The sequence below is a fragment of the Bos grunniens genome, chromosome 4 (genome assembly GCF_055505025.1).
Source record: "Bos grunniens cultivar Pamir isolate PY7600 chromosome 4, Bosgru_T2T1.0, whole genome shotgun sequence".
Lineage (NCBI taxonomy): Eukaryota > Metazoa > Chordata > Mammalia > Artiodactyla > Bovidae > Bos > Bos grunniens.
Window position 1 is genome coordinate 38,118,062 of NC_141168.1, and position 17,256 is coordinate 38,135,317.

The window sequence follows — 17,256 nt, forward strand, 5'->3', positions numbered from 1 at the left end:
TTCACTTTCCTATACTGGAGTCTTCAAAAGCTTCAGTGCATGAAACTGACTTATAAATGCTCTATTTCCTAACGCTCCTCCCGGGGTGCAAAGAGGTGCGCACAGACACAACAGTCTTATATGATGCTCACAGGCCTACTGGGAACAACCCCTATTTTCACTGAAGACTTCTCTGGCATCATTTTGAAAGGACATAGAAAAACATCTCTTCCTGTTTTGCTCCCATGATGACAGCAATGCAGAGAATCAAAGGAGCCCCCCAACAAAAGAAATCTAGAGTAATGCGCCCAGTGGCACCACCACACGACCACATAAGAGAAGAACGCACAGGCTCTGTCAAAAAATGAGGCTCTGATCTGTGAGTGTTCTGTGTGGTCCTGGACATGGAACAGCTGTGTGGTGTTTCCTTAGCAGGAAAACTTGGTATCTTTGGTGTAGAGTCAGGGAACTGGCTTGGCTGTAATTGATGCCATAATTATATTGAATGGTAACTAGAGAAGTGTGGATGAAGAACACTACCTGCCATTTGTAAATAATCAATGTTGCCCACCATCAAGCCCATAAAGCCACTGCAGCCATCCCAACAGTGCCCCCTGAGGGGAAGTCAGCTTGGACAAAAACACACTCTGGCCCTGGACAGTTAAGATGCGTATCTAAGGAATGATTTCAATGAGCCCAGAGTCTACCATCTTCCTATACAAAGGAAGGCACTAAAATCATTAACTTGAGATGTTTGTTTTCTGTGTCTGTGGTTAGCAATACTCTTATGATACTTCACTATATTTTTGTGTTTTTTCCCCCAGCAAAAACTGCTGTACATCCTGGCTCCCCTGATCTGTTTGGAACAGTCCCTTAGCGCTATCTAAGAGGCTGCTCTCCCAGGCTATAGTTCTTTGTATGTGCTCAATAACACATAATTCTCAACTTTCAGGGTGTGTGTTTTTTTTTCTTCAATTGACAGAAGGAAGTTGTTTACTCCTAGGCATAGTTTGATAATACAAAAATGTGATAACTTTTTTTTTTAATCACAATTCAATTTTGAGTCAAAGTTAAAGTTCCTGATCTGTTATTAATTCCTAGTCTGGATTCTGATCATCTGCTGCATAATAACAATTACAGAATATTGTGTTCACTCCAGTCTTCTCAAGCCAACACTGGAAGGTGACTTGCTGCTCTATTCAATCAAAGGGCAAAAGAGAAGGACTGTCATGCTCACCACATGCTGCAACTCTGGTCTGTCTTCTAATTCTTCCACTACTTTTTTAATCTATAGGAAAAAAAAATAAATGTAGAGTTATGAGGATACAAATACAGCTGTGAAATTATCTCATAAACATCTCTCTTCTTTATGGTGATAGTGGTCTCAGACACTCATCTGTTTCAATACATAGAAAGGCACTCACTGAAATTTTATCTTCATTGTCCAGAAGCATGTCAACAGCTTTCTGCAATATGAAAAAATACCCAGTCACTGAAATTTGCCACCGAAAAAGAGAACACAGAACATAATGTGTTATATATGGTATCACCATGAAAGGCAGAGGGCCTGTTTTACATGGATTAGAGGGTTCTTAGCTTTAGAACGGTTCTTGAGATATTTCTAAATGTATTTTAAAATTTGTTTCACTCTGCGGTCTCCGTGTTTTGCATACAACATAAAATGATGCTGTGCTACAACTCACAATACAAAGCATTTATATTCCCAGTATTACAAAAAAGAGCTTTCTTTCTGGCCACGTGAATATTGATGGAGTCCCTTTACAGATTCCACAGATAAAAGGAGCTGGTCTTATGTGGAGAAGAGGATAAGACACAGAAGGGGGAAAAAAAAAAGACACCTGAAACTTCATAACAGTATAAAGCTTATGGATTTACAGAATTGAGTTTAGCCACCTTTATCATTCATGAAACACAAGTTAGTGTTTGTAACAAGAGGCGGTGGGAAGACAACCCACCAGACTAAGCCTCATACAGAGTCCCTGGGTCTTGTTCTTGACTCTGTTACATTGCCTACCTGTCTGCTGAATTTTTTTTCTGAAACATTAGGATGTTGGAAGAGATTACCCTTAAGTTATTTTCTAATTAGAAAGTTACGTGATTCCTTGAGTTCATGCTCTTGAATAGCAATGAATTTGAACTCATTCATCTTTTGTCTACAGCTTCATATGCAAAATAAGCTCTTGAGATATATGAAGGGTGGGTCAGTCATAAGGGGAGACTGGCTATGGGAAAATTAATTTCTATATAAGTTGCTCATCCCCTTAATCATCTTCTGCCAGAGAAGCAGAATCTCTGCACCTGAACTTCCTAGGAACTGCACTATTTTTAAATTTGTACTCCCTAAGGACTTAAGAATGAAAAATGGGCTAAAAGCATCTTTCAGAAAAAGTAGATTTAGCTTCTATTTAAATTATGTTTAAGTGTGTGAAGTCTAATACACAGCACGTAATAGATATATAATATAGCACATAATACCCCTAGATACAGTAAAATAAAATTTTAAAAAGTTCAAGTAACCTTTTTGGAACCTTAAGTGTTCTACTCTTTGATTTATCTAAAATTTCAACTTTTCGAGTAACAGCTACTGTATTTTATGAAACTCTTTCTTTTCATCACTAGCACTTCGCATTAACTTTCTTTTTTAAAATACATACAATTTCTATCACTTTACAAGACCCACTGTGAGATGTGGAGGCTGGGTGCCCTCATCAGACAGAAGTGAAAGTGTTAGTTGCTTAGTCGTGTCTGATTCTTTGTGACCCCAAGGACTATAGCCCTCCAGGGTCCTTTGTCCGTGGAATTCTCCAGGTAAGAATAATGGAGTGGGTGGCCATTCCATTCTCCAGGGGATCTTCCTGATCAAGGAATCAAACCCAAGTCTCCAGCATTGCAGGCAGATTCTTTACCATCTGAAGTCTTTACCACCAGGGAAGTCATTAGACAAACATCCCACTATTCAAATGCACTTTATTATCTTCTTTTTTATCTTTTTGTCATCTGAGACCAATGGAAACTCCACATGCTAAAGCTGTGAATGCCAAAGAATAAAAGTGCCACAAACAGACCAGAACAGTTTACTTACAGCTTGAATTCTGGGACATACAATTAAGAGGATTGAATGAGCTAAAGCATATGGCTAGTTTCTCTGTTCCTATGAATTACAATGACCTGTTTTACTAAAAAACAAAAAATTACTTCACATACACACAACTTTAAAAGTTCTACATCAAGTTATGATTGCTTTTACAGAAAAACTGCATCAGCTAAAGGAGTCCTGAATGCCAACTACTAAAGGAACATCTGGCGAGGGTCAGAGTGTTCTGAACAGTTAGCATACAACAGGTTATGTGATTTATTAACTACTCCAGCATGTGGACAAATGTCTATAAAAACTTGGGACAGCACAAATAATTTATCAGTAGTAAAATAAGAAACACATTATAACTGATTCACTTTGTGTACACTTGAAACTAACATACACTATAAATCAACTATACTCCAATAAAATTTTTTAAAAAATAAATCTTAAAAAAAGAAAAACATTACCTCAGAATCAAAATCCATTAATAAAACAATTTTATCCTTGATAGAACTGAAAAGATTATGTTTGTGGATCAACTGGAAAACATCCTTGTGTCTTAATGTTAGGTATATTTCCAAAGCATTGCCATAGTTTTTGTCGTAGGTGTACCTGGTAAGACAAAGGTTTTACATTAATGTTCATCAACACTTCTAATAAAACATGAAGACATATTCAATAAATCATGTTTTACTTTAATGAAAACTGAAACACTTGTTTAGAGAGAAAAATTAACTTTATTTAGAAAAGTGTTCCTTGGGATTGAACTATATGTGACCAGTAAGTATTTCTTTCTCAGAACCTTGAGAAAATTTTAGGAAATTGAAAATATTCTATTGTCAATAGTCTGTCAATATTGACAAAAACTAATTTCCTACAGAAAACTCTCAAAATGTTTTAGAGAAATCCATATACAAAGAAATTATGACCCCCAAATGAAGGAAATTCTTATTCTAGTAATAGAAAGTTACAATTCTTACAAACAGTAGTCAGCTGACAGATGGGTGATATTCCAAAAGCTTATCTGTAAGGAGGTTGTATAAAATTCAAATGTGTTTTTGTGTTGAAACAATGTTTTTCACATTGCTTAATTTCACAAGTCAGCTCCTAAAGGCCAACTGATGCTAAGCCGCACTGGGTCCATTATTAGTACTAGAGAATTATCAGTACTATTAGTGTTAGTAACGAAAGAATCCAAGGAAATCTAGAACAATGTTTCCAGAAGAAAACCATTAGTGTTCCAACTCAGTGCCACAGACAAAACTCCTTTGGTGGAAAGTCTTAACAGCCCTGATACTAGGTCATTGGGTTTACTTTTCCTGGTCGCGGGCAAAAGAGGTAAGAGTGACAGAAGGGTTTGTCTGAGATGGCGGGAGTGTGAGGAGGGACTGAAGCAAGGTGGTCTTCTGAGATTAACTACAGCGTGCTTCTTGTTTCACTAATCAAAGGTCCTAGGGCACAGGGGTACCTTATCTGTCTGTATCTCAGGCATTTAGCACAAAGCCCGAGTCACTTAAAGTGCCCAAAAATACAAAAAGCATTGATCAAGCTTCCATATTCTGAGACCTGACTCAGTGCCAGGCACTGCACTCAGTTCTTGATTAAGAAATTTCATGAAAACCAACCCATACGGAATTGCCCCCAGTAATCTTATAAAGAGTCTACAGTTTGAAAAGTTTACTAACTTGCAGACCCAAGAATGACAGAAACCAGAGCCTCACTGGGAAAATGACTCGCTGCAGTAGTCTAAGACCTGGCGTCCTTCCCTCCCCAAACCACTGCCTCCACCAAGTGGTGCTGACCAAAGCTCCTCTCCTCTGGGAAATAAATTACAACTGTACAGTCTCACACATTTCCCTTACCTTACCTTCTAGCTGTACACTGGAGGCTTACGAAAAGTTTTTTTTACTAAGAGTGAATATAGGAAAATGGTACATACAAACTTGCATTCTCCCAATTCAGTTTGCCAGAGCTAAAATATGAAAACTTTTCATGACGATTGATTTGGGGGGGAAAAAAAAGCATTAAAATATACTCACAATTCTGCCAGGGTTTTAAGTAAGGTCCTGTTCTGACTATCTTTCTTCAGGTGATCCCGAACCGCTTGAACTATTACTGAATTGTTGTACAGATCTCCCGGCCATTCTCGGATCAACGTGGCAAAACCCTAACCGAGGGGGAAAAACAGAACACTCTTTAAAAAGGAAAGCAATCCCATGAGTTCAAACAATGCCTGAAAGTTTCATGGAAAACACACAAAACCATTTATGATGAAAACATTGGTCCATAAACATATCATCAATTTTCAGACTATGGGTTTGGTGGTGGCAAGGGAGGCAGAGAATGACCACATATCCATTTCCATTGGCCATTCCTGAAAAGTGAAGTGGGCAGAACCATCCCTGCTCTTATTATTGGAGGAAATGCATGAGGAAGCGAGGCCCCGGGGTCCTTCCATTAGGCACCACTGCACAGAGTTTAGGTCTACTTGCTCTCTCCTCATTGTGGACTAACGGTAACACCTGGAAGGCATTCTCTGACATCTTACAGATACTGTCCAAGTCAGCTGCGCAGCCAGCACTGTGCAGGTGGTGGCTTTGCTCCCATGGTGGAATCACCCAGCATCCCACGTTCAGCAAGTTATCATCTTCCTTCCACTGGGTGCCTCTAATTCTAGTTTTGTTTAGGGATTTGGGACTTTGGTTCAAGTTTTATCCCCTGCTTTTACCCTGACTCTTTCTGGATTTCAAAATTTGTGGTTCTCATAGAAAATTCCAGATCCCCTGATTGAATCCTGTCTCCAGTGCTATGGATCCTGTCTCCAGAGCTTTCCAGTGCTGTGAGCCAGTGTCCTGGACAGCCTCTGCAGTGCTGATCCCTAATTTTAGCCCTTGTAACTCAAAGTACTAGGGAGCAGTTTACTTACTGATCTATGGCAACTTTTAGGGGGGAAAAAAAACAAAACCAAAAACCTTAAATGTTTCTATAGATAGCAGAAGAAATAAAAATATTCACATTGAAAAAATTATTAATATTAAATAACTCAATGAATGCCTTAATGAGGCTTCTCTGGTGGTTCAGATGGTAAAAAATCTGCCTGCAATGCAGGAGATCAGGGTTCAATCCCTGGATCAGGAAGATCTATTAGAGAAGGGAATGGCAACCCACTCCAGTATTCTTGCTGGAGAATTCTATGGACAGAGGAGCCTGGTGGGCTAGTCAGACAGGACAGAGTCAGACACAGCAGAGTGACTAGCACTTTACTTCAGTGCCTTAATGAACTTTTAATTGGTTTAAATGATACTTAGAAATACTTTTAATTGGTTTAAATGATACTTAGAAATGAAACAGCATGGTGGAATTTGCTTCTGTCAAGTACTAGGATTTGGTAAGAAGAAAAATCATAAGAGAATCAGGAATATAGTTTGAAGTCCAGTTTCTACTCAAGTATCCCCTGGGAAGGATGGCAAGATATCAAAACAACAGTCTGTGTATTTTCTATTCAAACTGCAACTTTCCTTCATGTGACCATGACTACAGTTTGATCTGTGAGATTTGGGAAGGAGATTCACTCAATAAAGAGGATATATTTTATAAAACCATTGAATCACAACATTAAAATATTCTCTGAATCAAAATGATACTTTGGATCAAGTACAAAGGATCAAGTTTCTGTTTTCTTAAGACTCTGTAATTTATAAGATTAAAAGAAAAATGTCCTGACAAGATTTCCACCCCAATACTAGCAATTCTCAGTAGCCCTGAGACCAGGAATAATACTATTTGGGGAAAGATGAAAGCTTGGCTCCTTTTTTATTTTCCTGATTCAGTTAATAGCCTTGCAGCACTCCCAACTTCTAATGAAAATAAGACAAAATGACCGGTCACACTGCATGAGTGAAAATGAGACGACTCCAACATAAACTGAAATAAACACTAATCACATTTCACATTAGGCTATTCTCTGCTTAACTGATTTTATGTATCTCTGATTAAATATGACGAAAAATACTGATGAAATTACCCTGAAGCCTTTATTAATAATTAGAAGACACAGTTATCAGGGAGCTATCAGGATTCAGTGGCAAAGTAAGAGAATCCCTTGGTGCCCATCATAGGAAGTAAAAGGTTAAGGACTACTCATTAAACGAAATGCCACAAAAATCACCCCATTTTTAACATGCTTATATATCTGTTATTAATATTATGAAGCAATGCTTAACTATTTAATTCTGGTAGGCTATAAATTAAAAATTAAAAAGTTTCAGTAGAAACTCCATACAAAGAAATCATGAAGCACCAGTACCTTCAAGAAAATACTTTTAATTTCATATATTTTTTTATTATATTTTTTATCAGTGTTTAAAAAATAATTTTATTTTTGGCTGTGCTGAGTCTTTGCTGCAGGCTTTTCACCAGTTGCAGAGAGTGGGGGCTACTCTCCAGTGGCGGTTCACAGGCTTCTCCTTGCACTGGCTTCTCTTGTTGCAGAGCATGGGCTCTAGCGTGTTCGGGCTTCAGCAGTTGCAGCTCCCGGGCTTAGAGCACAGGCTCTATAGCTGTGGCTCATGCTTTGTGGCATGTGGGATCTTCCTGAACCAGGGATTGAACCTGTGTCTGCTACATTGGCAGGCAGATTCTTTACCACTGAGCCACCAGGGAAGCCTCTTATATTTTTAATCTGACCTTTAGTACTATTTTTCATCCACATTATGTGTGATCAAGTGTTGCTACACAACACTGCTATCTGATCAACTCCATGACAGTTTAATTCAAAACTAAACATGAAAGAATGATGGGAGCTAAAATATGAATTACTTACAAGAGCTTATGACAAAATCAAATTACTCATAAACTTCTTAATAAAATGACTAGGAAGACACCCTAAAACATACAGCAAAAAAAATCTATAAGCTTTAAGTTTTGCTTATTTATTCCACTCACAGTCAAAAGTTTTCCAGATATGAATCAACAAGATACCTTTAATGATATAGGATTTAAAAGTTTCTGGAAAAAAATAAGGGTTGAATAATGAATTGTAAGAGAATCACACAAATAATAAAATTTCTTTTTTTATTGTTAAATTACATTACTTTAAAAAGAGGACAAGTATACTAAGCTTTGGTATTTTGTTTTTTGTTTTTTTAATTTAAACTTATTTATTTTAATTGGAGGCTAATTACAATATTGTATTGGTTTTGCCATACATCAACATAAATCCACCACGGGTGTACACGTGTTCTCCATCTTGAACCCCCCTCCCACCTCCCTCCCTGTACCATCCCTCGTATTTTGAAATAAAGTTCATATTCTTTCCATATTTTCACAGAACACTCACAATTCTTTTTTTTTGGGAAGGTGTACAAAGATGGAATATTTATGACAATTATTCTAGGTACTCAGAACATACTGGAAAGAAACAGGAACAGTCCATTACAAGTCTTTTTTCACTGAAGAAACCTTTTCCAATAACTACAACCAATAATTATCTCTCATTTTTTTATATAACACATTACTCTGCCTGTTTTACATATTTTCTAGTTACTTGAAGCTTATTTATACAGTGTCTCCAGTAGGAGAAGGCGATGGCACCCTACTACAGTACTCTTGCCTGGAAAATCCCATGGATGGAGGAGCCTGATAAACTGCAGTTCATGGGGTCGCGGAGTTGGACACGACTGAGCAACCTCCCTTTCACTTTTCACTTTCATGCATTGGAGAAAGAAAGTAAAGTCGCTCAGTCGTGTCCGACTCTTTGCGACCCCATGGACTGTAGCCTATCAGGCTCCTCCATCCATGGGATTTTCCAGGCAAGAGTGCTGGAGTGGATTGCCATTTCCTTCTCCAGGGGATCTTCCCAACCCAGGAATCGAACCCGGGTCTCCCGCATTGTGGCAGACGCTTTACTGTCTGAGCCACCAGGGACCCACTCCAGTGTTCTTGCCTGGAGAATCCCAGGGATGGGGGAGCCTGGTGGGCTGCCGTCTATGGGGTCACACAGAGTCAGACACGACTGAAGTGACTTAGCAACTTAGCAACCAGTCTGTAAATCCACTGAAGGCTGGGACTGTGTTTTCCTCTTGGATCCAAATGAGTACTCAGCCCAGTCCTCGACCATGGTAGGTTCTAAAGATGTGTTGAATTGAACTGAATAGGAAATAAATAGGAACCATGCTCCTAGACTGCATGAGTTAGAACCTAGAATAAATGGCATACACCATTACCATAAACTCTTCTGTACAGATCTAGAAAGGAATAGATCCAGGCCGGGAGGGAAGATTGGATCATGACACTAGAACACATGCTAATAAGAAAAGAACATGAATAAATTGTCCCATTAGTATGCACAATTAATAAATATTTTGTTCAGTTTTAATTCATACTGAAGCACTTAATCCCTCCCTATGATAAAAATACAGGCTTATAACAGTAAAAGAATTACATTGGTGATGCAGGCATCGGAATGCTTGAATTGAACATATCCAGGAACACTTGGCTGACAGTAACTGAACAAGTCCTTGTGTCATTAAAGGATTACAATCTTGAAAGTCCCTTTAGATCTTAAGCTCTAAAATAATCTCAGAGTGAGAATGTAGTATTTGCATTATTACGCTTCTTTAAATGGACTCAGTAATTGGTTAAAAAAGTGCCCGAGTAGGCACTCAAAACACAGTTCTTTTTCTCATGCCCTCTCCGATTGCCTCTTTCTATTTCTATTAACCTTTCTGCAAGTCACCACACATTCTTGTGGGAAGGAGGAAAGTTGTAAATAAAGTCTTCCTTATTTTCAAAACGTAACATCAGAATGTGTGAAGGCAAGGACAACTTGTAACATGCTATGAGGTACCAAAAATGAAAACAGATCACTGGGTTAGGCTCCTGAACATTAGTAGGAGCTGAAGATGGCACCACTTTCATGAAAGACTGTGAAGGTTGGACAGAAGCTGGAGAAGAGGAGCCCATGGTCTGCAATCTACCAGGGAATGGACTGTCCCAGCAGCAGAACTTACCAGCCTTGCCTGGAACCTGCCCACCAGAAATCTCATCTTTCCCTCTGGTCAGAAGTAGGAGAAGGCTGAGTCTTTCCACAGCAGTTCGTGGACAGCCTTATGAGAGCACCTGGCATATGATGTAATAATTTATCTGTTTACCTTAGAGGTTTGTCAACCTCAGGCCTGCTGACATTTAAGGACAGAATTCTTTGTCATAGGGAGCTGTCCTGTGCATTGAAGGATGTTTAGCAGCATCCTGCTGGCCTCTACCTACTAAATGACAGTGTTACCAATCTCCCAGTCATGACAACTAAAAATGTCTCCATCACCAAGTATTTCTGGGTGAGTGAGGGGGTGGGGGGGTGTCTGCCCCTGTTGAGAACTGCTGGTTTACGTGCTTGGGTGTGACTAAGACTATGAGCTACTGCTAAATGCACATCATTTCATTCACACCTGCATGCCTAATGCCTAGCACATTCCTGGAATACAGCAGGCATGAAACAGATTTTCCGAATAAATGTGTGTTAAAGGAACAACTTTAAAAATTATAATCCATTTTGGGAGACTTCCATGACGGTCTAGTGGTTACGACTTTGCACTTTTACTGCCGAGAGCCCAGGTCTGATGGCCTGATTCCTGGTTAGGAAATTAAGATCTCACAAGCCATATGGCATGGCCGGGGAAAAAAAAAGTCCATTTTGGGTGCATGCAAACACCAAATTTAAATTCAAACCTAGGCATGCCTATTATATATGGCCATGGGCAAGTTCTCTCTTTAATCTTTAGTTCTCTGTAAAATTGGATATTACTAATATAATGTTGGGAGTATAACATCACAACAGGCAACTGAAAGTGCAGAGTATACAGCAGATAAGCAATTTAAGCACTAGTTTCCTCCTTAATCAATAAGCAAACAGATCACTTCCAATTTCCTTCCTGCCTCCCAACTTCTCTGATACTCCTTTGGCAAAGTTCTGCATTTCAGAAAGTTCTACATTCTTCAGGGTAGTTAGAAGCATGGTTAGCAGATGCTATTCTATCTCTGAAAACCCCCAAATGGTACTTGATCCTTTTCCTTTAGCTCTATCAAGAAGCTAGCTTTAATAAATCTTCAGAATGTCCACAGATTAGACATTTTCTCTAACAAGGTGTACGTATTTTTAATTGTCATCAGAGTGTATGTACCCCCAGTTTCATCGACCACAGAAGCTGCAAACCTGCTGCCTTTAAATCAGCTGCTCCACTGTGCTATTTTTCTAGATTTCTTAACATTTTCCACTGAAAACAAGACGACCATGTTGGAATGTCATACCTCATAATCACTTTCCAAAAATTCATGTAAGATCATTTCATAGATGAGTGGTTTCAGAACTGGATCCCCTCTTGGCAAATAAGGACTAATCGCCTAAGAAAAGAAAAAGAAAGAAAAAAAAACTTTAAAAAGTAGCAAAGTAAAACTGTACTGCAATAGGCAGCAAATATAAAAGTATACATTTACTTTAAATTTTAAGGCAATAGAGTACTTTGGAAAAATATTATGAAGATAAAAGATTCAAATAAGCTCTTTTTATAATACAATATATTTTTTAAAGTACATATGGGGTGTCTACATGTATGAATAAATTTGAAGCAAAAAAATTAACTCTGTTAAGTAAACTTTCTCTCTTCTTCTTGATGAATTAATGAAAATCTAAGTTATAAGAGAGAATGTCACAGAAGTTACATGACATCTATTCATGTTTTGAAATTAAGGGGAAATATATCTTGCGTTTTTAGCTTTCTCAGTGATGTATTAAAAGTTTCCAATTTCCAAACACTTGAAAATAGCTCTGCAGTGCACTACCTTACCACTCACCATGCTCTGTCCTGGGGACCCAGAGCTTGGGGCACTGTCCCAGGAGCTCACAGCCTCAGAGGGAAGTATGCTGATATCTAAACAGCCAATTGTGTGCTAAATGTCTTGAAATAAGGATGAACAGGAAGCTGTGGAGAGGTGGATCTTGGAGACTGAAGCAGAAGTGACAGATGCCAGAGGGAACAGCATGGGTAAAGGCATGGCACCATGCGTACCCACTATGCATGCAGGGAGGTCAACACGGTTTGGAGATGAGGCTCGAGAGAAAGCTGAGGGGGGTCATGAAAGGAATCTGGATTTGATACTTTCAGCAGGTGGGGATGAGAGGAACATGCTTATTTTTTCTAATAGCTAATTCCTGGTTGGGCTTCCCCTATGGCTCAGCGGTGAAAAATATGCCTGCAAAGCAGAAGACTTGGGTTTGATCCCTGGGTCGCTCCCTTGGAGAAGAAAATGGCTACCCACCCCAGTATTCTCGCCTGGACAGAGGAGTCTTGTAGGCTTGTGAGACCATGAGGTCTCACAAAGGATCGGACATGTCTGAGCAACTAACATGTTCACTCTGGGTTAGGGTTGTCCACAGATCTACCAGAAGGCCCTTGCAAGAGCTCAGGTGGGAGTTAAGGCAGTGGTACTGGAGGGGGAGAAAAGGCCCAATCAATACTGATGATGTGAAACTGACCAGGATTGGCAATTAAACAGAAGGAGGAGGTAAGCTACATGTTCTCATCAGGACAGTGGCTATTAAACATGGAGAAATAGGTATATTGTGATGTCATACACACAGATTGAAAGGAGAAAGACCATGCTTAGGTGGGAATGGATTCACATTAATTTGAGTGACCATTATCAGCAGTATGTACACACAAGGTAAAATGGCCACCACAAAGTTCCAACACAGATATGGAATTCATACGGAGTTCTGAGTGATGGAGCCATCATGGTAAAAATGGCCACAGGACTGGAAAAGACCCTCTAGGATTGACCCAATAAACATGACCATAAGTGTCCTGGAGGGTCTCCCAGAGAAGACTTATATTTATGGGGCAAGGACAGGATGAGGCACAGGGCTGGCCAGCTGAATAACTGCAGTTTTTAAAAGCATATTCATAATTCTAGGACAGCACTGAAAAGGCTCACAAAAACTGAGAAGTGAAAATGTTTCACACATACCTACAGGCACAGGAACACTTTACTGATTAGTTTGGATGTTACACACTAAATTGAAAGATTAAAGAAATGAAATGTCAAAATTATTTGTTGGAGCTACCTGGTCAAAATGTTTCGTCTATCTTCCAGTAAGTAAAATACTGGAAAATGCATTAATTATTCAGAACATGTGAAAAAAGCCTTCTGTTTATAATCTACTATGATGAGACCATACCTGTTCTCCATACTCATTAAAAAGAACATTAAAACTTCATCTAAACACTGAGGGAATTGGAGGGACATAAAAACATGAACATATCGTACATGTAATATATATGTATATATTTTATGCACATAAAATATGAACCAGGCTCCTGTTTTGTAACTAATTTCTAAAAGTTTTTCTTTCTAGTTGAAATGGTACTCGCTTCCCAATAAAGAGCTGATTACTACTGTCTTAATTTTATTTCCATTTCAACATTAATATTGTTGTCATTGTTGTTTAGTCACTAAGTCATGTCTGACTCTTTTGCGACCCCATGGACTGTAGCCTGCCAATCTCCTCTGTCCACAGAATTTGCCAGGCAAGAATACTGCAGTGGGTTGCCATTTCCTTCTGCATGGAATCTTTCCAATCCAGAGATCGAACCACAGTCTCCTGCACTGGCAGGTAGATTCTTTACTGCTGAGCTGTCTGGGAAGCCCTCAATATACTACATAGAAAAATTAAGAGTTAAAAATAAAGTTTGCTTACCTTAAGCTGTCCAATTTCTTTAAATTTATAAACTTCGTATTCCCAGAGTGCTGCATTTTTCCCAAGAATTTTCTGGCATTTGCTGGTTGTAAAAAACATCCCAGGGAGAAAGAAAGTATAAATAAAGAAAATAAACAGAGACAGAATAAGCAGTCATTTCCCCCAGTGGTTTAGATAAATCTCTTATCCCAGAGTTTTGACAAATTTCCATCTCAAGTGCCAATGAACATAAAGGTATTTATTACTGGTACTCACTTGACTGCATGTGAGTTGATGGAAATCATGAAAATACAAAATACTTATACATAAAGATGAATCCCTTTCAGAAGACTTTGATAAGGGTTTTCCCAATGATTTTCCTGTTCTGCGTTTCCTACTTAACCAGATGAATGCTGCTAGTTTGGGGACCTTTTATGCCTTGAAAAAATACCATCATACTTACAAGTATCCATTTAAACTAATTCTTCACTGGCTTTAAATAATGTACTACAAAATCAGTCTTTAGAACATTAGAATTCTACCTCAGTGCATAATACGGAAAAAAATGTTTATGTATGAATAAAACTTTGATTTACACATCAAAGAAACACATTTCCCTAAATCAGGGAACAAAAATGTAGGCCTGAAGACTATTTTTCCAGGCTGTCTTATAAAATGGGTAAAATCTCAGACTGTTCATGTATTTTGAGACCTCTTTCATTGAGAAAAATATTTTTCATTTGGTAAAAATGAGACATTAGGTGGGTAAATAACATATATCAATTCATTCTGTGGTTAAAACTACTACTATTCAAAACTACCTGTTAGAAAAATGTAAAAAAAAAAAAAAGTCAGTTGTAAAGAATGACTTCTTTGTATTGCTAATATGGCTCAATTCTATTTATATTAACAAATAGTTGTGAAAACATCTTGATTACCGTGCTGCTATATCATACTCTCCTCTTGCCACCAGGTGGTTTATATACGCCAAGCCGATGTCCTAGGGAAAATGAAATGAAGGAATTTCCTAGTTAACTGGAATGCGTGGAGACTGAAAAAGTTGGCTTAAAGCTCAACATTCAGAAAACTAAGATCATGGCATCCAGTCCCATCATCATGGCAAAAAGATGGGGAAACAGTAGAAACAGTGGCTGACTATTTTTCTGGGCTCCAAAATCACTGCAGATGGTGATTGCAGCCATGAAATTAAATGACACTACTCCTTGGAAGGAAAGTTATGACCAACCTAGATAGCATATTAAAAAGCAGAGACATTACTTTGCCAACAAAGGTCCGTCTAGTCAAGGCTACAGTTTTTCCAGTGGTCATGTATGGATATGAGAGTTGGACTATAAAGAAAGCTGAATGCCGAAGAATTGATGCTTTTGAATTGTGGTTTTGAAGAAGACTCTTGAGAGTCCCTTGGACTGCAAGGAGATCCAACCAGTCCATCCTAAAGGAGATCAGTCCTGGGTGTTCATTGGAAAGACTGATATTGAAACTCCAACACTTTGGCTACCTGACGCGAATAACTGACTCATTTGAAAAGACCCTGATGCTGGGAAAGATTTGAAGGCAGGAACAGAAGGGGACGACAGAGGATGAGATGGTTGGATGGCATCACCGACTCAATGCACATGGGTTTGGGTGGACTCTGGGAGTTGGTGATGGACAGGGAAGTCTGGCGTACTGCGGTTCATGGGGTCGCAAAGAGTCAGACACGACTGAGCAACTGAACTGAACTGACTCTTAAGAAAGATTAGTTCCATGCAAAAGCATCTGCATTAGAAGCTTAACTCAATATATGTAAAAAAAAAAAAGAAGAAAAAAAAAAACTTAGATTTTTAAGTTCTACTTTATGTACAAAAAAATCTTTTGTGGAACTTCTTCCTAGATGGCAGAAATGGTAGAAGCCCATTTCTCTCTGTTTGCCTTGTCCCAGGAAGGAAATATCCAGGCATGATCAATGTAGAGGACATGCCCATTTCAAGAGTAAAGGGAAATACCCAAAGTTCTTAGTTGATTCAATTTTACTTTAAGGACGACTACGTAGGAAATCATATTCCAAATCTGTTGGAACTACAGGATGAAGAAAGGGTGACTAACTTTATTTCTCTGAAAATCACAGATCACACTGTCTATAGTGAGTCTACAGGTTCAGAGAAGAGATGCCTCCTTTGCAGAGTCAACTTGTCCAACCTTTGTTCCCTGTGTTCCTTTAACCTTAACCTGATTTTCTCTCTTTCCCCTTATAAGCATGTTAAATGTCTCTCTTACACAAAATACCCAGGACTACCAAAACCTGTCCATGATGTCACAGTCCCCACCTGCAGTCTTGAATCTTTTCCACTTTGCAGCAAGCCTAATAGTCTCTATTCTACTCAACTTCATCATCTCCTATTCACTTTCACTCTGCAAAGCATGTCAAGAATAAATAATACATGTACGGAAAATGTACTTGTCACTTTCATGTTACCAAATCCAATGCACAACTGACTAGCTAAGCTTGTCTTACTTTTGACCTGCTTACTTCAATTATACACTTGTACTGGCAGGACTACTCCATTTCTAGATTCTTCCTTATTCTCTACAATTGTCAATGAATAAGTTCCTGAGTTATTTTCTTTGTATACTCTTTGAGAATTAGGCTATTTTGAAGAATTTTAAACAGAAGTTTAAGGTGGGAAAGTGCAGGGAAAAGGAATCTGCATTGGAACCCAAATAGCCACAAAAGACTAATCTTCTAATCTGCATTTGTCAGCCAGGGTCCTGGGCTAGATGATCTCTAGAGATCTTTCACACTCAGAGAATACCATTTCTTTTCTGGCTTTTCATCCGCACATTCATTGTCACAGTTAGCAAAGAAATGGTCTTTTATTCACAATATTTTTCCAGAGTCCAAAATGTAATAAAAATGTATCTGATGTCCTAGATTAGTCACCATAACAAAATAAATTGGGTCTGTTCTTAATGGAGACATGGAAGCAATCTAGCTTTACGAAACTATTCTCTTGATCAATTTCATAATAATGTGATTTTACCTACAATTTAAAGAAACTTCCCCACACATAACTGGAAAGCTTTGTATTTAAAGGGTATTTATAAATCCAGTTTCCAAATTACCTGAGACTGCCTCCTAGCAGGTGTTCAAATTTCTTGTTTACAAGCAGAAACTGATCTAATAAAATGAAATATTCTGACCTCACAGGCTAGAGAATTCATGGGAAATAACTTCTCAAAATGTAGGAAGAATCTGTTCTCAAATTACTTGCAGTCTCATAACTTATTGAAAGGTAAAGTTATATTTCAAATAGTAAAATTATATACTTACCAGAATCTTATGTCTTTTAATGTTCTTTTGGCTAATTTCAGCTGCCATCAAAGCTTCCTATGTTTACAAAAGCATGACAAAGGAGGAGGGGGAAAAAAGGGAGCGGGTAGGAAAGAA

The 17,256-nt window shown here is 38.4% G+C and overlaps 1 protein-coding gene across 2 annotated transcripts in view; it reads right to left on the reverse strand.

Moving 5' to 3' along the window:
* VPS41 (VPS41 subunit of HOPS complex) overlaps positions 1-17,256 on the reverse strand; it is a 191,855-nt gene that overhangs the window by 23,100 nt on the left and 151,499 nt on the right. For both annotated transcript variants that reach the window (XM_086395970.1, XM_086395968.1), the window contains 8 exons: positions 17,140-17,196; positions 14,747-14,808; positions 13,830-13,911; positions 11,384-11,476; positions 5,119-5,246; positions 3,547-3,691; positions 1,404-1,445; positions 1,217-1,267 (listed from right to left, as the gene is read on the reverse strand). In XM_086395970.1, the coding sequence (XP_086252096.1) occupies positions 1,217-1,267; positions 1,404-1,445; positions 3,547-3,691; positions 5,119-5,246; positions 11,384-11,476; positions 13,830-13,911; positions 14,747-14,808; positions 17,140-17,196 (660 nt within the window). The remainder of the gene's footprint in view (positions 1-1,216; positions 1,268-1,403; positions 1,446-3,546; positions 3,692-5,118; positions 5,247-11,383; positions 11,477-13,829; positions 13,912-14,746; positions 14,809-17,139; positions 17,197-17,256) is intronic.